Source organism: Bombus terrestris, chromosome 14 (genome assembly GCF_910591885.1).
Source record: "Bombus terrestris chromosome 14, iyBomTerr1.2, whole genome shotgun sequence".
Classification (NCBI taxonomy): domain Eukaryota; kingdom Metazoa; phylum Arthropoda; class Insecta; order Hymenoptera; family Apidae; genus Bombus; species Bombus terrestris.
In genome coordinates this window covers 1,708,899-1,732,123 of record NC_063282.1, presented here as the reverse complement: position 1 = coordinate 1,732,123, position 23,225 = coordinate 1,708,899, and the positions used below count along the sequence as shown (strand labels likewise).

The following is a 23,225-nucleotide window of genomic DNA, read 5'->3' as shown; positions in this document are numbered from 1 at the left end:
ATTTTTGAATAACCAATTGAACATTAAACCTTTTTAATTTAAAATAGTTGTTAATAGTTGTCCGTTATATGAGTGGTAATCCGGATTTTGTAAAACATACTTTATTTCAAAGTTTCAAGAATATAACGACAAAACATGAAGAAATAATGATAGAATAAATTTGTTATTAATTAAAATAAATAACAACGGAAAGAACCGAAGAATTAAATCACAAACAGTATAAATGCGAGATATGTATCGTTTTAAGATGCTACCGAATCTAACAAATAATCAACATCGAGTGAACGATGATACTATTGTTTCAATTTTAAGTCGGGATTTATATTTTTATTAAGTTTATAGCCTGTTGTTATAAGAGATATTAAATATCTAAAAAAAATAATGCAGCTTTCTTATCGTTGTAATCTTATTATTAGAAACATATGATCCGTTAACATTTTTAAAATACAACCAAAATTTGATAGTTCTTTTCGTACGTAAGTGCTTTATCAACATATGTATTCATAGTCCATCGAAATATAATATTTTTAATACTTGTGACGTTAAAAATTAATAATTATGTACGATAAATTGACAGTAATTAATTTTCGCATATGTATAAGTGAATAGAACTTTCAAAGTAGGAATCATGTCAGAAAAATCAGTTTCTTCAGATCCTGTTATACAAAATCAGCCTAGAAAAGTTAAAAAATTTCATCACAAGGTTAATAAAAACAAAAATAGAAAAATATTTAAGAGGGAAAGTTTTAACGAACAACCAGTGCTTGTTGATGGTGAAAAGGGAAAGAAAGAGGAAAATAAAAGAGCAATCGAAGCTCGGAAAGCTAAAGTCCCAAAAGAAAAAGATACATTTCCAGAACATATTCCTGAAAAAGAAATTGACAAACTTTTAAGAAATGAAAATTCCGATGAAACACAATACATAGAAGGACAGTTACGTATCAATCCCAGGAATCGTGAATATGCTTATTTACCTTTCTCTGATGATCAACGCGATCTATTAATCATTGGCCTAAGGGATAGAAATCGAGCTTTTGATGGTGATTTTGTTGTAGCATGTATAAATCAGCCAGAAAAATGGGAAATGCATAAAGGATACGAGCAAAAAACAGGTGTTGTTGTTTTTATACGAGAGAAAATACATCCAAGAAGAACAATTGGATACTTCAAAGAAAATAATGAACTTTTTTATCCCAGAGATCGTCGTGTACCATTAGTTAAGATAAGTAAGAAATCTTTGAAACAGTTTGGCGTGTGTCAAAATTATAAAAACATATTATATTTGGTTGTTATAACTGACTGGATAAAGCCAAAGTTTGCAGTTGGGTATGATAAAAATTTATAAATCTAAACAAGTAGAAGCTTCAATGATTGTTGAAATAATATACTCACTTACATGGTATACAGGAAAATTGAAAAAATAATTGGAAATATTGGCGATATAAAAGCAGAATCAAATGCAATATTATTTGAATATGATTTAGATGTTACACCTTATAGTCTACATGTAACGAAGGAGCTTCCAAGTAGTGACTATTCTTTAACAGAAAATGATATTAAAGACAGAGAGGACTGGAAAGATGAATGCATATTTACTATCGATCCTGATACTGCTGTTGACTTAGATGACTCAGTCTCTTGCAAACCTTTGGAAAATGGAAATTATGAAGTAATTACACTGTTCTGTAGAGTTATTTCCAGAGAGTATACTTCATTTGTTTGTCTATTTGTTTATATGTATATGTGTATATATATATATTCTTCTTTTTCTAGATTGGTGTGCATATATCAGATGTTACTCATTATCTGAAATTCTTATCTCCATTGGATATTCAGGTTTCAAAACGAGCTACAACTATATATATGGCAGATAACACATATCACATGTTACCAAAAGAATTATGTCAAGTATGTTCTTTGTCACCTGGTCAGGATAAATTGGCCTTTTCTGTTATTTGGGAAATGACGCAAGATGCAAAAGTTGTTAAACATCGTTTTGCTAAAACTGTAATAAGATCATGCTGTCAAATGTCTTACCAGCATGTTCAGAAAATGATTGAAAATCCAGAATATAATTGGCCAGATAACTATATATATATAGATGGAAATTACAAGCTTAATGATTTGTCAATAAAAGTAAACATTTTACACAATTTAGCTATTCAAATGCGTAAGAGAAGATTTCAAAATGGTGCGCTACAAATAGATCTACCAAAATTATATGTCAGGGTTGATAGAATTACGGGTTTACCAATATCGTACAATATAGAAGAACAGCAAGATAGTAACAGGTATTTTTAGTATTTTTAAAGTTATACTATTCTTAAATTATGATATAAATGTGCATATACATATATACATATATGTATTTTTATATGTATATACATATACATTATATTTTAGACTTATAGAAGAGTTTATGTTGCTAGCTAATATGACAGTTGCTAAACACTTATACAATGTAATTCCGGAGACTGCTTTATTACGCATCCATACAGAGCCCTCAAAACATATTCTCAGTACGACGCAAGATATGCTGCAAAAATTTGGCATTCATTTAGATATTACATCATCTACATCTTTGCATGCTAGTATGAAACGTTATGAAGAAGGACTAGAAACTGAAGACGATGAAAGAAGAAAAATAATGAAATATAGGATGATGGTTATCAACAATCTTTGTTCCAGAGCTATGGCTGTATGATTTTTTCTTTAGTTTTGAAGAACTTCTTAATACATGTATAAAAATTGAAATCACTCTCTACATTCTTAGCGAGCTACCTACATATGTTCGTCTACAGTGGAAGCACAGGAGGAATTGAGACATTATGCTTTAAACATACCGCTTTATACGCATTTTACGTCCCCAATTAGACGATATTCCGATTGTGTTGTACATCGTTTACTTTATTCAACTTTAAGAAATATAGATATGCCTAAAGAATGGACACAAAAGCTTTGCAAATCGTAAGTTACTTAGGAAAAGGCTGGAATAATTAATTAGTATAACATGTATAAATGAAATATTTTTAATATTTTTATATGGTTTCTACCAAGACAGAATAGCGGCAAATTGTAATATAAAGAAATTTAATGCGAAAATGGCACAAGAGCGAAGTAACGAATTGTACTTTATGTATTTGATAGATTTAAAGGGTCCTATTGTTACAATGGGTATCGTGTTGAGTGTACATGAAAATTTTATAACTATTATATCGTGTCAACTTGGCATAAAATTAAAGGTTTTCTTCACGCAGTTAGAAAATTTGGCACTCGTCGAATATTCTTCGGAATGCTCCATTCCAATGGTAAACATCTCTTGGAAACAACCTGCTATTACTCAGGTAATATAAAGAAGTATATTAATGTTGTGTATATTATCTAAATATAACAACAGCTTATATGACAGTATGAACAATATAATTTACCTGACGTTTTTCAGGTAATAAATGTTTTTACTTTATTGCATTTGAGAATTGAAAAGCATCCTGAATCTTTTCAATTAACTGGCACTCTTTTACCACCGATTCAGGAAATAGAAATATAATGGTATTTTGCTGTAAATTAAATTTGAAGACGACCATTATAAAAATATTTATATATATTATATATTTATATATATGTACATTATTTTATTATACACTTATATATTATACATTTTTAATGTGAACGTGAAATGTTAATTTAATGATAAAAATTTCTTTATCTAATAGATGCATTTTTAACGAATTGACAGAAAAAATATATTGGACGTTTCGCAAGAACATTATTTATTTCAATTATATATTAATGTACATTGTGGTAACATTTTTACATACTTGTAATCGTACAGTTACATTAATCGCTGAACGATTATTACATATACAAATAAATAACCCTTATTTATATTTAGCTTCATATCTGTACATAAAGTCCTGTATACCATGTGCAAAGCATATATTTTATTTGCATGCGAAAAGAAACATAATTGTGGAAGTAATTCAGATCTGTTAGTATTCAGTATTCTGCTATTTTTTATGTAATTATATTTACACAATTAAATGATAACTTTTGCATGATTAACTAAAAAAAAGAAAAATGACAAGTTTCTCAGGAAATATGATTTTCTTTATTTTAAGAAAGTATAAATATTTCTTAATTTCATTCAAATTAATCATTTTAAACATTAGTTTTTTACAATAGAGCATGATCGTGTTATTTTGTCACTAACGAGTTCTCAATTAAAATGTAACTTTACTTTCATAGCAGTATGTACTTTGAAACTTATTTTCTTAGAATTTATTGAAGAGTTATAGAGCTTTGTACATTAAATATTTTAAAGTCAAAAATTACAGTTTATGGTATATTTCAAAAGTTGTTGGTTTGATCAATAATAAAAGGATAACGGGAATCTTGGGCTCTACAAAATGACATATAGTCGTTAACCGTGCAAAATATTCATTGCTGTTTTTGAACAATATATTTTTGTAATTCAGATCAAAAGTATCGACAATGTGTAATGTAATGTAAGTATCCGCATTAAAACAAGAAAGCGACACATTGAATAACAGTCTTTTTAATTTATTTTGTATCGCTTACGCTAATAAATTATAATACTAAGAATTAAAGTATAATTAATATAAGTTAGTATCTGGATTTTTTAGATCAAGTGTGATAGAGAATGTACATTAAAGAATCTTCTATTAAATTCTTGTCATCGTTGAGGAAAACTTATACTAGATATATTAGGTTAATGCATGTGATTGTTACTGTTCTTACGATTGAGACTTATTTTGATGTTCATAATTTACAAGTCTCTGACCAACAAGATATTTATCATTTTTTATATGTTCATAAAGCTTTTTAAACTGTCGAATTTGAAAGTAAATAACAATACATATTAAGTGTACTAATAACAGGAAAGGATATAAATGTCTAGCAATTAGAATTTGTGTTTGTAGATTCGTGATTAAAAGTGGGACTATTCCGTAAGCTACAGCATAGGGAACAGCTAAAGCAAGACCGAAACAACATATTACCGGTGCTGCTAATTCTGTAACGATGAATTTCAAATCTATTTCCCGAATACCCTCGTTGTATGCTCGTTCAATTGCAAGACGAATTCTCCAATCCGGTCCCATCATAATTATAGCGGTCGCTATTTTTGTGTACAATACACCTAGGGCCCAATCTTGCCAGATAAACAAAATAGGATTTTGTTCTAGCGGTACACGCAATGGTACAACAACGACTAGTTCAAGAAGAAGACCAAACAAAAGCGGTATTAGGCCAATAAGTAAGAAAAATGCTACTGATGCTTTAACACCTATGATCGCCCAATGTTTTATTCTATCTAAAAGAGCTCTTCGACCACGAGGCAACCAAGAAAATGCTAAGGCTAATCCTCTTGCTGCTGCCCAACATACGTACATTCCACAAGCTATGGTGTACAATTCATGTACTCGTCCAGATAAAGCAACTGCGGCTTCGTTGGTATCTGAAATATTAAAAACAACGCTATGATCAGAAGGATAATTTGAGAGGAAGTAGATATCCAAGTATGTTGACAGGAAAGATGAATAAGCATTTCATACTTTAAAAAGCGAACTTACCAGACCCACTTAAGGCAGGTGGTAATACTGGTGGAGATGGAGCCGGAGCTCCGACCATCCACAATGCCATAACTCTGCGTCCAAGCCAAACAGGGAGAATCATTGCAATTAAACTAGCGATAACAAGAGAAACGCAAACACAAAACAGAAGGCCAATTAGACGAGCAGGAAACCAGCGTGGTCTGATATACGGTTGGAAACCTGTTGGTCCTCCTCTTTGTAACAACGCTTGATGTGCCGCTCCTAAATCAGGATGTTGCGGTTCCTCAATTACGGCCGGCCCTGGATCTTCAGTTTGTTCTCTTAAAAGATACGATTGGAGATCTAACATCCAGGCTACCACTCGACACCATCCTCTTATTAGGGCTTTTAACCATGTACGTGTATGAGATTGCTCCAATAATGCAGGAAGAATAACTTGTAGTAATAGCAGTTCTAAAGACAATTCGCTGATCTAATTTAAAAATAAAGAAACAAATAAAGTAATACATCACAATTGTTAGTAAGAGGAATTTTGAATTTTCTCTTTTAACTAATAATTAACTTCTTACCTGAGCTTCGCTCTGAATAGTCACGGTATATGGCAAAAATCCTGGCCATGCCCATCTTAAGAGTTTCACAGGTAACCATAGCATTAATAAAATAGCAGTTCCAAATATCACTGCAGATGCTACGAGCCTTCTAACATGTCTTAAAATTGGAAGATGTATCATTTCTTGTATAGGAGAAAAATCGGGATCATTTAAATTTCTTAAGAACCAAAGTACTCCTGGCCGTAAGACCTCTCGTAATAACAGAATGAACGAAGCAAAGTAGTATATATAAATCATTCCCACCAACCAATGTAAGAACATTGAAGTACCAGGGGCTAGTTTAAACGAAGATTCTCTGTCTCGAAGTGTGGCGTCGAACATTGCTAATGAACAAATGTCTAACCACCAACCACAAACCAGAGGAAGTACTCCTATCTCAACGACCGAAAGTAAAGAAACCTTTACTATAACGTAACATAAGCCCAATAATCGTTGAGAACGTTGGAAACCTAAAGGTGCTGCTAATGTATGAAGGACAACCAGCCCTACTCCAGTAACACAATAACCACATAATGTAGTTACTAATCCTTCGAAGTGTGAAGCAGCTGCATATTCTTGTAGATCTAGCAATGCTATTGCAAAACTACCGACATAGTACGGATAAAAAGCGAAAACCTGAAAATAAGATTGAAAAAATTGATTGTTTCGTCTTATATTTACGATTTAAAACATATAAGCAAAGCATACCATAATAAATAGCGTATTTAATGAAACGACCCAAAATACGTGTCCAAGAAAAACAAGGGATCCATCTAAGCCTAAAAGGCGCTCCCAAGTTAACTCTTCCGCGGGCCTATCCCACTCTAATGGATTCCAGTTTGCTTCCTCATCTTCTCCTTGAGCCTGACCCTGGGCTTGATCCCTCCACCCTTCCCCAACTCTCGCGTTTGCTTGTTCACCATCTATACCCAATTCGTCTCTAGGTGCTGCAGGTTGTTCTGCATCCCTTGGTGGAATCAGTGGTTCTACATTTCGAGGTACTACTACATGCGGTTCGACAGGTTGTTCTACTTGTTGATCAGCGCTTCTGGGGGCAGCGTGTGGCTCAATGTCTCTACCAATTCCTTCAACTTCATTGATTCTTTGATTATTTGGTAAATTATTATCTTCTACTCTATGTCCCTCCACGTTTTCCACATTATCATTGTTTGAATTTTCTGGTAAAATTGGTGGTTCATCAACAAAGGGTGGTACATTATTATTATCTTGAATTTCTTGTTGAAGAGCTCTTTGCTCTTGAAACTGTTGCATGGGAATCTCTAAGTTAGGTGGTGGATTGTCGACTGGGGGCAATTGTACATTATCTCGATCAAGCCAATCAGGACCACCAGCATGTAAAATTTGTTCTCTTAGCCATACTAAACCGATAAATGCAAACAGAGTACAAGTTACCACAAAGCATCCATGAAATACATCTGATGATATATTTTCAGCAGATAACATATCCATTGGTAATGACATTATCTGTGAACAAAAGATATGGGTACTACATCTTTTGACATAAAGTATTAAAAATTTAGATATGTTTTAAAGTTATAAGAAAGTATTTACTCGAACCAGGTCTAGAGAACCACTGAATAACGCTCTGTAAGTTCGGCAAGCTGTCAATGGAACAACTCCTAACCATGCTATTGCAACCAAGGTATAATGTAACCAATATTTTACTGCTGTTACAATGTTGGAAAATAATCCTCCAATAACATCTCTTAATGGTAAACGACGTGGCATATCTGGGCTATAAATCGGTGTAAAAGAAAAGCGATATCCGCAAAGTTCACAATATTCTTTACGCGAATATCGCATCCATTGTACTAAACATTCCTGATGTATCCATTTAATACTGCCTGTGCAGATACAGGGATGAAAGAGAGGTCTATCAGCAAGACCTTCAGATCTACAAACTCTGCAGATGTCTGCTCCTGACATGTCCTCCGTCATGTTTGGTTTTGTTTAAAATAACTGACTAAAGCAACGATCAATTTTCTGAAAGGAAAATGTTTAAAAAATTGTATAGTAAAAATGCAGAATATATATCTATTTCCTATATAACGAAATAATAATGGTTACAAGGTCGTATGCATAAATGTATTTAAATTATTAAAATACAACCAAGAGAAGTTAAAAGTTGTGGAATTATTAAATGTGAAACATTAAGAAAGAACATTAAATGGTAAAATGACAGAGCAAAAATAAAAGACTACATCGAAAGTGCGGAATGTGTCACTGGGAATATTTAATATCAAACATATAAAAAATTTTACTTTAAAAAATTTAATCTAATTTCATAAACTGGATAATATTACTTACATAATAACATCGTTTACTTACTCATGCTCTGATAAAGATGCACAAAATCCAAAATTACTGTGCAAAATATTGAAAATGTCTACTGCTACTTCCAGTTCTTTTCTTCTTGCATCGACATACTTGCAACGTTTGCAATAAAAATGTCACTGTTCTTCCTAAACGATGTGTATTCTATCATTTTTAATCTGTTACAAATTACACATTCCAATACGTAAAGATTTCATTAAATTACGGCATTCAATTTGACTGATACCTATTGAGTTGTACGCAATTTTCTTTCAATAGGAATTGTTAAGTGAAAAAGTTTCATACATTGCTTAACCAGCTGAAGTAGTCAAACAATGTTAAAGGCGGCAATTGAAAGTTAATTTTGTTGTGTATGTTGTAGTTAATGTAATAAGAAAGAATGTAAAGATATATGAGTTATTGTACTTGACGATTTTAATTAAAAAATGGGTAAATAAGATGACAGCTACATTTTTTATTTTAACACGATGATATCTTGTAAAGTTATTAAACACAATAATTTATAACCTCATTGGAATAAAAACCTACTGTACATATTACGTGATGTTGTTTGTTATAAAGGTATTTAATATTGCAAAGTTAAGTTTATATGAACCAAAAAAATATCAGATTTTTGTAAGATTTAAAAGTTCTTTTACGGTTATGAAAGTTCTCAACGTTGCGGAAAAGAACGATGCCGCAAAAAGTATCGCGGGCTATTTGTCTCGTGGCTGTTTTAAACGGGTATTTGAAGTTACTTTAATTGAAATATATGACAAATGTACAAATTTTTTATATGAACAATATTTTTGTTTTATATTCTTTTTAGAGAGAAGGATTATCGCCATATAATAAAATTTATGAATTTAACTCGTATTTATGGAATCAAAATTGCGAAATGGTCATGACTTCTGTATCTGGTCATTTATTAAGTTATGAGTTTGTTGGGGCATATCGTAAATGGCAAGGTTGTCATCCATTAAGTTTATTCGATGCACCTATAATAAAGCAATGTCCGGAAGAGAATTCTATTAAGATTAAAAAATCTTTGGAAAGGGAAGTACAGAAATGTGGTGCATTAATTATTTGGACTGATTGTGATCGTGAAGGAGAGAATATAGGTTTTGAAATTATTCAAGTCTGTCATGCAATTAAGTCTAATATTCGTATATATAGGTATTTATCGAATATGTTATCCATGAAATTGTATCTTCTATCATGTAATAATATATATGCTATTTAATAGAGCAAAATTTTCTGAGATTACACAAGCATCTGTAAATAGAGCTCTTCAAAATTTATGTGAACCAAATAAAGCAATTAGTGATGCTGTTGATGTACGAAGTGAATTGGATCTAAGAATAGGTATTTAAAAAATATCTATAATAACATTGTATATCTATGAACTTAAATGTAAGAGGAACAACATTGCAGGTGCCGCATTTACAAGATTTCAAACACTAAGATTGAAACAAGTATTTCCCAGGACTCTGGCTGATATGCTGATTAGTTATGGTAGCTGTCAGTTTCCTACATTAGGATTTGTAGTTGAAAGATTTTTAGCCATAAAAAGATTCAAGTCAGAACCATACTGGAAGATAAAAGTAATGGATATCCGTGATAATATTTCTGTGGAATTTAGATGGGCAAGAGGAACACTATTTGAAAAATTGCCTTGTGAAGTATTTTTGGATATATGTTTGGAACAGCCTATGGCTACTGTTAAAAAAGTATTAAGTAAACCTAAGAATAAGTGGAGACCACTACCACTGGACACAATTGTAAGTAATAAAGTAGTAGTTTCAGTAAGAAAAGATACAATGCAATTTATTTAATTATGTTAAATATACCTAGGAGCTGGAAAAGCAAGGCTCTCGTAAACTTCATTTAAGCGCGAAGGACACTATGAGAATTGCGGAAAAATTATATACTCAAGGTTTGATTAGTTACCCACGTACGGAAACAAATATATTTCCAAAAGAATTAAATTTAGTTCCATTGGTGAATCAACAAGTAAACAATTCAGCATGGGGCAATTTTGCACAGCAATTATTAGAAAAGGGATTGACTCCTAGACAAGGCAAGAAAAGCGATCAGGCACATCCTCCAATACATCCAACAAAATATACTGATGGTTTAAATGGTATGCACACAAATTTGACACTTATTAAATACTTGTTAACGAAAAATATTCTGCCGTTAATTTATGATAAATTATTTAACGGCAGGTAATGAAGCTAAAGTTTATGAATTTGTGGTTCGACACTTTTTGGCTTGTTTATCATGTGATGCGGTAGGCCAAGAAACAACAGTAGAGATCGATATAGCTGGTGAAAAATTTGCTGCTAATGGTCTACAAATTATTGAAAAGAATTATTTAAATGTGTACATATATGAAAATTGGAACGACAAAGAAATACATATATATCAAGAAGGACAAGTTTTCCAACCAACGAGCATAGATATGGTAGAGGAAAAAACATGTCCCCCACAATTGTTAACTGAAGCTGATTTGATCAGTTTGATGGATAAGTACGGTATTGGTACCGATGCTACTCATGCAGAGCATATAGATACAATAAAATCGCGTCATTACGTGGGTTTGATAGATGGAAAGCATCTAATACCTGGAAAACTTGGGATTGGATTGGTAATGGGTTATGATAACATGGGATTTGAAATGTCAAAACCAAACTTAAGAGCTGAACTCGAAAAGGACCTTAAATTGTACGTCGATCTTTTATTTCCTTCTTAATAACAGAAAGAACATCTGAATATTTCAATCGAATTTTAATTGTTTAATGTTTACATTTGCGTCTAGGATATGTGATGGACAAAAAAGTCCGAAAGATGTTTTGGAAATTCAACTAAAGAAATATCGTGATCTATTTAAACTAACGATAGAACGTGCTAATTTAATCGATATTGCTTTAGCCGATTACCTCGATGAACGACCGAGTAATACACAAGTAGAAATTAGTCATCCACCTCAAGAAATTATCTTTAAGTGTCCGAAATGCAACTCGGATATGACCCTTAAAGATAGAAAGCAAGGCGCGGGAAAGTATATTGGTTGTATGTCGTTTCCAACATGTAATAATGTAATTTGGTTCCCTCAGACTATTGAACATGTCGAAGTTTTGGATGAAGTTTGTTCAGAAGTAAACATTATATGTTATACAATATTTAGAATTATTATATGATATATTATAATATCTATATAATTAAAATTATTATTTTTAGTGTATAGGAAATATTCGTAAATTAAAATTTAAACTATTGAGAAACGCTTTCCCCATTTATGGTACTGATTATACAACTTGCATAGGTGGTTGTGATCCTATGTTTAATGAAGTATTAAACATAAAGAACGAATGTATTAAAAGTCAAGAGTCTGGTTACCACAGTACATTTAACAGGACTATTGTCTCAAATTCATCTTCAATAAGGAACACTGTAACTCATCCATCTTCAAATGCTGAAAACAGGAGTTTATCTGAAAGCAATGCATCTATAGGGTCCATGCGAAATGAGAACGATGATCGTTATACAAGCAGATCAAGAAATGTTAAAAGACAAAATGTTCCAAAGAATAATACATGGATCGATGCTAATAATGTCAATTCTTCAAATAATGATCAGAGGTTGATTAGAAATGAACAAAAAACATGGGGTAACATCGATGACGATGCTATTATTATGTGTAATTGCCATGAAAATGCGATTCGATTAACAGTAAAGAAAGAAGGACCAAATCATGGTACAGGCACCTTTAGAGACATAAAGGATTTTTCATTAAATATGACTTATTATAACGTTGTTTTATGACATTTTAGGAAGGATATTTTACAAATGTGCGAAGCGTCAAAATAGTTGTAACTTTTTTCTTTGGGCATCAGAAGACAATACACAGCAAATGCAAAATAATACAAATAGTAGTTCAAACCAGATGTTCATTGCCAGTACAAGCACTAGATCAAATGTTCATGTTAATAGTTATCAAAATGATCCTACGTTATCACAAAATGACATTAAATGTCATTGTAATCAAAACGCAATACAGTAAGCAAATATGTAACTAAACTTGACATTTTTAATATCTAGAAAAAATCATTATTTGTATACGGATTGCAGGCGGATTGTACAGAAAGATGGTCCAAATAAAGGACGTCCTTTTTACACATGCCCTAAGAGTATAAAGGAATCTTGCAAATTCTTTCAATGGGCGGATGAAAACGGTGGAAATACATATAATGTGTCTGAAGGACAAAATAAAGGAACATTTAGAGAAAAGAAAAATTTATCAAAAAGACATCACATTGCTACTGGTAAAAGAAAGTGTGGAATCTGTGGTACAGAAGGTTTGTGTTCTGTTGTATATAATGTTTCGATATGAAATGTATTATTTACGTTATGGTATATGATTTTATTCTTAGGACATACAAGAAGGACTTGTCCCGAGAATGCAATGGATTAAAAGAGAAGAGTATATATGGTGTCAGTACAAATACAAAAAATCAGTATAATGACAGAAATGTAATTGCCCTTTATATTCCATACGATCACTTTCTAAAATATACAATGTGCTTTAGAATATAATAACATAAATATACATGTATATATATATATAAATTAAGAGTAGAGTGATTAAGTACAAGATTATAGTTGAATATATATGAATATATACTATATATGTACAAATGTATAAATTAATAATAAATTAAGTACAAGATTTTAAATACATCATACAAGATACATCATATAGCTATATGAACACATTTGTTTAATTCGATATGTAAAAGAAAGGATGAATTATGATAATGTGCTTTTTATATCAAGAATCTCTGCTCTTGTATTGTAATTTCTGTTTTAGTCTATCTAGTTCTTCCTTCTGTGAATAATGTTCTGCTGTTGTTTGTGTCAACTGTAAAAAATGAAATAAAACAAATGGTAATTTTTATATAAAAATAAGATGTTAGATACTGTATTAAATATTATGTATTTTGATAAGAAACAAAGTATTAATAACCATATCAAGAAGTACTTCAAATTTTAGCTTTAATAAGTTGTTTTCATCTTCCAATCTTTTTACTTCCTTTTTTAATTTCTCATTTTCTTTGTACGTGGTTCCGATTTTACCAGATTCTGAAACAATATAAGTTCCGTATCATATTAACAGATCGCTTAAAAAATATTTTTCGTTGTAAATTTACCTGGGATCCACGAGCCAGATTCAAAGACAGTTTCTTGGTCTCCTAATTTTAAATGTATAGGACCAACATTCGGTCCCAGTTCTTTTTCTATACGTTTCGGACTGAAATCTTTGTTCGCTAAGAAAACTCCTACTTTTCTTGTAGGGGTCTTTTTGGGTGAGAATTTATTTGAAAACAATGGCATTGCGTATATGTACCAATGATATGGTGATGTGACAATGATTTATTTAAATGCGAAGGTTAAATATCAACCTGATATTGGTATTTCAACTGAAATACTGACTTGAAAAAAAGAACAGATTTTATCTTATTATTTTATTTCAAACTTAAAAAAATTTACTTTCTTAAGCACATTGTATTAAAAACTTAATAACCATGCTTCATTAATGAAAGGAAAATGTAGCATAGAAGATAGCAAATAATATGTATGTATATGTTGCGATAATTATAGTATTATACTATTTTAGCTGACAAAGTATTGTGGTAACCGTGATTGTACTATCTGCATCAAATTTTCGTATTCGTAACATACAATTACTTTTATTACATACATTACTTATTATAGGCGATACGTTAGCAGTGTCTCAAAAATTTTTGTTTACGTTTACGCCGTTTACACCATTTCATACTTATGCTCGTTATTGGATCTGAGTGACGTCGACTATTGCGGGGGATATTTCACGCGTTTTTCCTAGCGTTAATGACATGCCATAATCACGGTCTCGATGAAATGATCATTGCGATTTTATATAACTTGTTAATTCGTTTGATTATACTGATAGTCAGTTAAGAAGGTGTAGTGACAGTTTTTATTGATAACCTAAATTATCCATCATGACTTGGCTTGGAACGATCGCTAGCAACGTTCTTCGGAATATCGTATTCCAGGATATACCGCCGAACATAGTTCAAGAAGTCAAGCCTGAAAATTATAGTAATCGACATATTGAATGCCGCGAGGATGGTATCGTACTTTATGGTCCAGGTGAAAATGAAAAAAAATATGAAATTGTTCTTCATAGGCCTTGTACAGAAACATTGCATCAAGCATATAGGTAGGTATCTTCATATACGTTGCTTTCTTTTTTCTACTATAGGTGATGTAGTATGAAAGTTATTTATATATTATTTATTATTTCAAATAATTAAAATTTATTGTTTCAGTCTATATAGATCAGAAGATAATGCAGATATCGCAACACATTTTATTGTGTATAAGGATAAGGTTCCAGTACTTGTTCAAATTTGTCGCGAGGTAATTACTTCCAAAATTTCATGATTTTTTGCAATCTGTGTAAAAACCATGATTATCAGTAGTTTATTTATGCATACAGATGTGTAATGTGAATAAGATACAGAAATTATGTGATACTTTGATGGAACATCCGACATGGACACTGGCACATTTGGCAGCTCATTTTGCCCTTTATAATGCCTTTACCCATGCTGATGTAAATAGTCAGTTGAACAGTGGAGATACAGAAACAGGGGTATCTCCTTTGCAAGTTGCGGTGCAAACGAATAATCTGCGTACAGTGCAAATGTTGATTGAAGCTAAAAGTTCATTGGAGCATCTGGATTATAGCGCAAATACCGTCTATCATTATGCAGCCAAATCTACTAAAGAAATAATTTTAGCCCTTGGAGGTGATCTTCCAAACAGTTTAAATAGTCGTAACAGTAATGGACATACACCGATGCATGTCGCTTGTTTGAATAATAAGCCCGAATGCGTTAAAGCTCTTCTTTTAATTGGAGCGGATGTGAACATTCCTGCTGCCGAGGGTGAACCTTCTAGTCCTAGTTACGTAGGAGATTTCTTGCACAGTAAACCAAATGTTCTTCATGCCGATGACATGAAATTTGGCGGTACGCCATTGCATTGGTCACTGAGCAGGGAGGTGATTAATGCTCTAATAGAAAGTAATTGCGATATAGATGCTTTGAATTTTGACGGTCGTACGGCGTTGCACATCATGGCAATGAGGAAACGATTATCATGCGTAGTGGCTTTGTTAAGTCATATGTGTTCTGTAAATATCGTCGACAAGGATGGCAATACTCCGCTGCATTTAGCGGTTTCCGATGGTACAGTGGCAATAGTGCAATCGCTGATCGCTTTCGGAGCAGACATTGATGCAAAAAATTGGAAGTCGGAAACGTCACGGCATCGTGTGAATATCGATAACAACGAGGGTCAGAAAATTTTGTATATCCTAGATGCGGTAGGCGCTAAACGTTGTCCACCAGACATGTCAGATTGTAACAAAGGCTGCAAGTTCAATGAAAATTATAACGGTCTCGCACCGCAGCAACCACCAAGGGCTGTACCGCGTACAGTGTTGGATCAAATGTTACACGTTTCTGGGATGGACAAGATGGCTATGCAAGAAAACCAGAAAATAAAAGGTGGTCGACTTCTTTGTCTAGATGGAGGAGGAATTCGTGGTTTGGTCCTTGTACAAATGTTATTGGAGATCGAGTCGATCCTGCAGAAACCTATCGTAGAATGCTTCGATTGGATCGCGGGCACTTCTACAGGTGGAATCTTGACTCTTGGTCTAGCTGGTGGCAAGTCCTTGCGAGAATGTCAGGCACTGTATTTCCGCATGAAAGAGGAAGCTTTTGTCGGTAATCGTCCATACAACAGCGACGGTTTAGAGAAAGTATTAAAAGATTGCCTAGGTGTTAATACGGTGATGTCGGATATCAAGAAACCCAAGATAATGATCACTGCTGTATTGGCTGATAGAAAGCCTGTCGACCTTTATTTGTTTCGTAATTACGATGCACCCAGTACACTACTCGAGCATCCACAGATCTCGATGTCTCCCGCTTTGTCACCGAGCGAACAATTGCTTTGGCATGCAGCGAGAGCAACCGGGGCAGCTCCATCGTATTTTCGAGCGTTCGGCAAATTTCTGGATGGTGGATTGATAGCGAATAACCCGACTTTGGATGCCATGACTGAAATCCATGAATACAATCTCGCTTTAAAGGCTTCTGGATGCGGAGAAAATGCGGTCCCCTTGTCTCTGGTCGTTTCTCTTGGCACTGGTCTAATACCTTCTAGTCCATTGAAAGATATCGACATATTTCGGCCTGATAGTTTATGGGATACCGCAAAGTTTGCAATGGGAATATCGGTACTCGCGGTACTATTGGTGGATCAAGCAACAGCAAGCGACGGAAGGATCGTTGATCGTGCCAGAAACTGGTGTTCCATGATCGGAGTGCCTTACTACAGATTTAATCCTCAACTATCTCTGGATATCGCCATGGATGAAAAAAGCGACGAGATTTTGGCAGAAATGATATGGAGCGCTAAAGCGTTTATGCATGCCAATAGGGATCAAATAAATGAATTAGCTGCTGTGATAAATCGCGATCTCTAAGTCAGTACAGATTCGTGAGAGTCAAATACGTACGAGTTGCTGACTTCTTTGTGAACATGTACGTATGCTTGTCTACACCGACTCAAAAGTATGAATCTCTCTTTTTCGTCCTCCATTTCTCTTTTTTTCGTTTTCTGCTTTTTTAATTATATTATTTGGTTGTTTGTTAATATGTTCCGATGATTAAGAATTATTTAGGAAATTTTGTATCGAAGCAAACTTACTACTCGACCCGTGATATTTGTAATCGACGAAGTAGCGCACAATTTATTATTTACTTCTGCTTTCTATTTCAATGCAGAAAAATAGTCTCGAGGTGCACTTCTCATATCTAGATTTAATTTACTTACACGCGCGCGCGCGCGCGCGCACACACACACACACACACACACATATGTATACAACATAAAATAGCGCATGTGCTCGATAGGTGAATATGTAGGATTGATGGCGATTTTAGCAATGATGGTGGTGTATGATAGACTGCGGATGTTTATGCATTTTTGTGAAATTTGAAGATGCAAAAATATGGAGAATACTCAAATATAACACTCAAATATATGTAAAAATATCTAAATTAGAATTCTCATTAGGATACTTAGTAGGTAAGTAGCTTCGTTGTATCTATAAAAATTTGAATCGGCATAAATATTCGCAGTCTACTAATAAATAATAGATAGTGAATTATACTGTACATATAGGCAACACGTATTTGTTGATCAAAATAGACGTTGACAGGATATTTATTCGTTTATTTATTTGTTTATTTTATCGCATTATTGCCAAAAAAATAAATAGCAAAGAAAGAAAAAACAGTACTAAGCAGTCTAACAAACTATCGATGGATGCCCACACACTGGCGCGCACGCTCATCTCGAGCGTAGAATTACGCGAACGAATAAAACCAGGGACCATGATTGTTGTAACCGAAATTAAGAAAGTTATGGTATAAGAATTCGTATCTTATTCTAAATGAGTTTGGTCAAGACTAATTATTATTATAAATGATTAAAATTTTTTTATTGTTAAGAAAAGAAGGTTCCGTCATTGATAATGGTTATCGGTAATAAAAAACAATCTGCGTTACCAATAACTGAAAAACGACGATATAACGATTACCTGTAATCTAAAATAATTTCCGTCATCGATGATGATCATCGATAACCAAAAAAAAAAAAAAGTTAATCATTTATAATAGTTATTCGTAACTAGAATACCTAAAAATTACTGATTTTAAATCATTTACTCTGTTAACAATTTTTTGTTTAAGTAAAAATTCATTTTTTCTGAACGATATTTTCCGTAAAAATGTAAAAAACAACTGTTATTTTCGGTCCCTGAATAAAACACATCGCACGAGAGCGATTTATCGAGGACCCATGTAATAAGGCGGTTGCGTCATAGACGCGGAAATATACGGATAGAAAGAATGGGTCGAAACTCCCTGCGTTTGGTATTCATTCTCCTCGTGCATCGTGTATCCCTCTGGAGCGGAGTAATACTGGCTGTGTACGCACGCGTATGATTTGCCCGGGCTGGTAACATCCGCGGGATATTTTAAGGGATTCTCCGGGTATTTGGGTAGATCGTAAGGCTTCGTTTGCAACTCGGAATACTTTGGAATCGTCTCGTGATATTTTGCAGCGGTAGATACCTCGTGATACTTGACCGTCTCGTAGCACTTGGCGTCCACGTAGCTTTTCGCCGCTACGTTCGATTCGTATCTGATACCGTCGTACGGTTTGCTTTCTACGATCGAATGATCGACCGGGTATTTGCTCGCGTCGGCGGACCAAGCCGATCTCGACAGATCGTAGCTGGTTTTGCTATCGTGGTAAGTCGGTCTGTCGTACGTTTTGATCCCGGTATCTGGATATAGGCGAGGATAAGTGCAGTCGGACGAGTTGGTAGAGTCTAGAGACGTGCCTGGAGAGGACAAAGTAGCTCGATGCATCACGATGCCCATTTGTTCCTCCGATTTTGGTTTCCGTCGACGCGGCTGATACTGTAATTGGCATTTTACGATTTAACTTTAGGCGGCGGACTAAACTGGAACGATCGTTGTTAAAACGATCGTCGACAGTCACCTTGTAATGCGGATGTTGCTTTTTGTGCGCGTTCCTCAGTCTCTCAGCTTCCTCTATGAACGGTTGTTTCTCACCGTCGCTTAGGATTCTGTTACATTCGCTAGAGTTAACCTTCGATTCGCGACACTACGATATACGGTAATGTATATAGATAATGTCAGCTCGAAATACCTCCACAGTTTTCCTAACGTTTTCGAAAGTTCGGCGTTGTGAAGCTGCGGATATTGATCCGCCAATCTGCGTCTGGCCGCTTGAGCCCAAACCATAAACGCGTTCATCGGACGTTTCACGTGAGCGCTTCTTCGTCCTCCTGCGCGAGAAGTGACCGGAAGCAGGGTCCAGTCGTAGCCTGGAAAAAACGAACATAGATCTTTGGAATATTTTTCATCGCGAATATCACGTACACCGTCGGCCATAAATATTACTATTATTCGCTACATTTGTTATATTGGCATATTTACTTGCTACGAAAGAATTTTGCGAATGTACCTTTGAAATACCTCAACAACGACGACGCTGATCTAAGGCAAATTTTCTGATGTCGCGAATGTGTAGAAAAATAGCGTTCGGCGAATGTTAAGAAGAAGAGGAAACGGTATCGTGTTTAGTGGGAATTTGTGTAGCCGGAAGTTGCGTAGCCTATCTGTGCGCGGAATTGAATCGTAAAGGAACGGGAGAGATAAAACGACACCTGTTTCCCTTGAAATAATCTTAATCTCTGGTTGGCCAAACCGTTAATACTTTTAGCGCGTGTTCCCTTTTCTCTCATTTTTGTTTTCTTTCGTATATTTCTCGTAACGATCATTCATAGCGCATGAACGAACGCAGCATCAGACAGAAAAGTTTTACGAGTTGCAAACGAACGAGAAGTTCCGAACGTGGTGGTCTTTATCTATCGATCGTTCGTTCGCATTAAGAGACTAATTATTATTACCGACTTCCTCTCGGTATCCCCCTACGAACGATTCGCCGGCTAAAGAAAGGTTATTTGGGTCGCCTCGAGTTTTCCATTCCAAGAAATCTCATCGTATATCCGATACACATCGAATATTCCGTGAACATGCTTCGTTCATCGTCTCATCGGTCGCGTGCCATTTTCTTTGTATCAACGGTATACGTACTTATCGTTAGTGGACATTCGCGGATATTTGTAGTAAAGTAGGGTCATTCGAATCGTCTAAACTTGAACGTCTTAAAATTCAACCTTGAACTTTGCACAGAATAATCGGTCTTATTATTAGACCGCGGATTCTATTCTGTACATATTCAGATTTCTTTCATACGCATAACGTATATTCATAAGAACTCGTAAGCGATTACATGTGCAACTCGATCCGTCAGAAAGAAAGAAGACTATCAAGCACCGAGACATTTGTTTCGAATCGTTGTATCGGTGATCGTTAACGAGGGAAGGAAGTAGGAAGATAGGAAGGAAGGTTAAGGAGAAGGAAGATGCACGTGTCGAAACGTCACCACGAGCATCCGAACTGTGAAGAGCCGTAGATTTCATGGTAGCTAATTACCATAAGGACACGGTTCACCGATGCGGTCTCTCTGTCGGCTCCTTTAACGTTCGCTGGAGGTCCTCTCGCTGCTGTCTTCGCCGATAGCAACCAGGACGACAATTTTCATGGAAATTCGGCAGGGCTTACACCCTAGAAAGCGACGGGAATAGAAAAAGTTTCGCGCGAAAAATATACACGACTTGGGAACGAACGAGTTTCGTTTCTAATCGCGCGTGTTCGACTGTGTGTTCCTCGAAGCGCACCCAACGAAACGGCAGCAACAGCGAACGTTTATCGGCGATGGTCGTCGAGAACGTTTTCGAGGAAAATCGCGCGTTTAGTTTGAACGTTCTCGAGATTGAGAGGGGAAACACGTGCTTTCGAAGTACGCAAAGATAGTAGAGATAGGGAAGCTACGAGTGGAGTGGAATTGATTAATCGAGTGAAAGAGGAGGAGATTGGCCGAGAACTTTCGTACTTTTCCAAAGGATGAATGGCTCCACAGGGGAGACGGAGAATATGGTTCATAATAAGGGATTGTAGCCCGCTGAATGAACCGGTGTGCTTTGGTATCTTGCTTGTCAATGCCGACCTGTCGTCCACACTTGCTACATTAACTACTGTACAAATCAGCTCCCATTACCACGAAGATAGTCTCGTTAACAAGCGAGGATACCGTTGAACGCATCGTCACCTTCGGTGATTGACGAGAACGTTTGGTTTCCCATGTTCCGAATCGATCGATCGATTAAATTGCAATTTTATCGCTTCCTCCGTGATATTTCGCGCAGATACCGTTGTGCAGTTGATATAAGGCGATGCAGGAGCGTTTCGTGCAACGTTTTGCGATTACAGGGTGTATCGAGTAACTATGCTACTTGTATCGAGCAACTACTTCTTCTATTCGGATTGATTACGCGATGATTTAAAGACGAATGAAACGGTCGGACGATTAGAGAACGATGGATTCGACGTGTCTCGTCCGAGGACGCGTTTTCTGCCTCTTCGAAACACGTTCGGGGAACGCGGAGTTCCAACGAGACGCCTCGTAAATCACGTCGGGCACCCATTACTACCGCTCTTCTTGGTCCCCACCTTCTCCCGTGTTCTGTCTGAGGTACCCTTTCGAGTCGATGTCTCAGATTTAATTTCGTACTAACATAATTAGTGTCGGTGGCAAACGTTCAGCGGTTTCGCTCTGTTCGCAGCACCTGCCGCTCGAATCTTCCTCGAAATCGTCTTTTCGCGCTCCTCGATCCTCGGTTCTCCGCGTCGCTCCTCCTTCTTTCCTACCTCTTCCATCATGCTCGCCCATATTTTCCCTCCATCCGGCTACGGTATCACGGGGATAAATCTGAGGAGCCGAGTTTCATCGCCAATTAAAGTGTCCTTAGACGCGAGACCCGTTCGAGATACTTGCAACCCTGTACGACACGGTCGACAACCGAAAAAGACAAATTCCCGCTCTACGCTTGATATTTCCAAAACTAGCCTCGCCCGACCTGTATCGACTTCGACGGTATCCAGTGCTATTTTTCAGATTACGTAGACGTAGAAAGGCGAGGCGAGGAAAGAGAAGCAAGAAACGAAAAACGTGGAACGTTCTTAACTCTAATAAAGAATCGTCGAATCTTTCAAGACGAGAGAAGCGAACCTTGAAGTAGCTTGCCCACTGCATCGTCCAGAGAGCTGGTGCATTGCTCGTTGCCGCATCGTTCGCTGCTCGACGGTCCAGCTTCCGTTTCTGTCGCAGCAGACGATAAACCGCCACCTTGATGGGCTTCCATCTTCCTGGATGTTATTTCCAATTACTTATCGTAGATATTCACATTCGTAACACGGACGATCTTCTTCCTCGTCGAACGAACGTACTTTTTCTTTTTCTTTTTGTAGATAGCACGACCAGTCGCGTTCGACCGCGAGCAACGACTTTCACCGAAACGTCGAACTTATCAGCCCGCCTGCCGCTCTATCCTGCGCACACTGTTCTTTCTTCACGTAAAACGCGTCGTCGAGAGGCGCATCGTAAAGAACCGAGGAAAGCGAAGAAAAGAACCGAGTAATTAATCCGAGGTTATCGTGCCGTGATTTATCATAAATCGACCCTTGTCCCTCCTGGTAGTCCGTATATCGGCGTCGCATCGATTTCCGCCACTCTCTCAGCGACCGGCCCTTCTTCTTATCTCGCTCGATAAATATCGTTTACGAGTTTTGGTACGTTCGCGACTCGATTTATTCTTTTCCTTGGTTCGCACTCCGATCGCTGATTACTCGTCATCCGTATAACAACGATCTCTGTATCGAATTCGAATTCTTTAAGACGCGTTTCTAATTGCCGTAATCCGATCGCGTCGATTATAAAAAAAAATGGCATGGAAAATAGCACCCGCGACTGTTCAAGGAAACTCCGATAGCTAACTGACTGACTGGCTGACTAGAGAAGAAAGACGAACACGGATCGACGAGGATGTGAAGGTTCATTCAGGGAGCGAGCACCACACAGGTTGGTCCGTACGAAAGAGGCAGAA

General features: G+C 35.7%; 6 protein-coding genes across 12 annotated transcripts; 3 read left to right on the top strand and 3 right to left on the bottom strand.

Moving 5' to 3' along the window:
• The first annotated feature begins 5 nt into the window (after positions 1-5).
• On the top strand, positions 6-3,891 carry LOC100649944 (DIS3-like exonuclease 2). Of its 4 annotated transcripts, XM_012315804.3 has the most exons (8): positions 6-1,326; positions 1,408-1,669; positions 1,774-2,291; positions 2,404-2,698; positions 2,774-2,967; positions 3,062-3,174; positions 3,258-3,344; positions 3,443-3,891. In XM_012315804.3, exons 1-8 carry the CDS (start codon positions 629-631, stop codon positions 3,478-3,480), a joined length of 2,205 nt encoding a protein of 734 aa, XP_012171194.1. In that variant the 5' UTR covers positions 6-628; the 3' UTR covers positions 3,481-3,891. The 4 variants fall into 4 exon arrangements, 3 of the variants coding, with proteins under 3 accessions (XP_012171194.1, XP_012171195.1, XP_003400395.1); XR_007226409.1 differs by lacking the exon at positions 3,443-3,891 and having other exon boundaries at positions 3,058-3,174; XM_003400347.4 differs by having other exon boundaries at positions 7-1,326; positions 3,062-3,344.
• On the bottom strand, positions 3,754-8,672 carry LOC100649825 (E3 ubiquitin-protein ligase MARCHF6). 2 transcript variants are annotated; one of them, XM_003400346.4, is made up of 6 exons: positions 8,513-8,672; positions 7,736-8,167; positions 6,872-7,648; positions 6,143-6,799; positions 5,592-6,045; positions 3,754-5,476 (listed from the first exon to the last, which is right to left on the bottom strand). In XM_003400346.4, the coding sequence occupies exons 2-6, from the start codon at positions 8,120-8,122 to the stop codon at positions 4,755-4,757; spliced, it is 2,997 nt and encodes a 998-aa protein (XP_003400394.1). In that variant the 5' UTR covers positions 8,123-8,167; positions 8,513-8,672; the 3' UTR covers positions 3,754-4,754. The 2 variants fall into 2 exon arrangements, with proteins under 2 accessions (XP_003400394.1, XP_048268210.1); XM_048412253.1 differs by having other exon boundaries at positions 7,742-8,167.
• Positions 8,673-8,833: 161 nt separating this feature from the next.
• LOC100649470 (DNA topoisomerase 3-alpha) lies at positions 8,834-13,257 on the top strand. Of its 3 annotated transcripts, XM_012315800.3 has the most exons (12): positions 8,840-8,947; positions 9,080-9,241; positions 9,327-9,673; positions 9,744-9,862; positions 9,932-10,278; positions 10,352-10,640; positions 10,726-11,224; positions 11,319-11,658; positions 11,741-12,257; positions 12,334-12,559; positions 12,632-12,858; positions 12,934-13,257. In XM_012315800.3, exons 2-12 carry the CDS (start codon positions 9,161-9,163, stop codon positions 12,972-12,974), a joined length of 3,033 nt encoding a protein of 1,010 aa, XP_012171190.1. In that variant the 5' UTR covers positions 8,840-8,947; positions 9,080-9,160; the 3' UTR covers positions 12,975-13,257. The 3 variants fall into 3 exon arrangements, with proteins under 3 accessions (XP_012171189.1, XP_012171190.1, XP_012171191.1); XM_012315799.3 differs by having other exon boundaries at positions 8,834-9,241; XM_012315801.3 differs by lacking the exon at positions 9,080-9,241.
• On the bottom strand, positions 13,014-14,088 carry LOC100649709 (protein chibby homolog 1). Its single transcript, XM_003400345.3, has 3 exons — positions 13,711-14,088; positions 13,527-13,642; positions 13,014-13,421 (listed from the first exon to the last, which is right to left on the bottom strand). The coding sequence occupies exons 1-3, from the start codon at positions 13,892-13,894 to the stop codon at positions 13,332-13,334; spliced, it is 390 nt and encodes a 129-aa protein (XP_003400393.1). The 5' UTR covers positions 13,895-14,088; the 3' UTR covers positions 13,014-13,331.
• Positions 14,089-14,503: 415 nt separating this feature from the next.
• Positions 14,504-18,545, top strand: LOC105666437 (85/88 kDa calcium-independent phospholipase A2). Its single transcript, XM_012315796.3, has 3 exons — positions 14,504-14,765; positions 14,875-14,965; positions 15,045-18,545. Exons 1-3 carry the CDS (start codon positions 14,545-14,547, stop codon positions 17,103-17,105), a joined length of 2,373 nt encoding a protein of 790 aa, XP_012171186.1. The 5' UTR covers positions 14,504-14,544; the 3' UTR covers positions 17,106-18,545.
• Positions 17,455-23,221, bottom strand: LOC100649595 (transcription factor SOX-10-like). The gene is made up of 4 exons (XM_003400344.4): positions 22,352-23,221; positions 19,364-19,541; positions 19,193-19,280; positions 17,455-19,110 (listed from the first exon to the last, which is right to left on the bottom strand). The coding sequence occupies exons 1-4, from the start codon at positions 22,482-22,484 to the stop codon at positions 18,472-18,474; spliced, it is 1,038 nt and encodes a 345-aa protein (XP_003400392.2). The 5' UTR covers positions 22,485-23,221; the 3' UTR covers positions 17,455-18,471.
• Between the last annotated feature and the right edge of the window lie 4 nt (positions 23,222-23,225).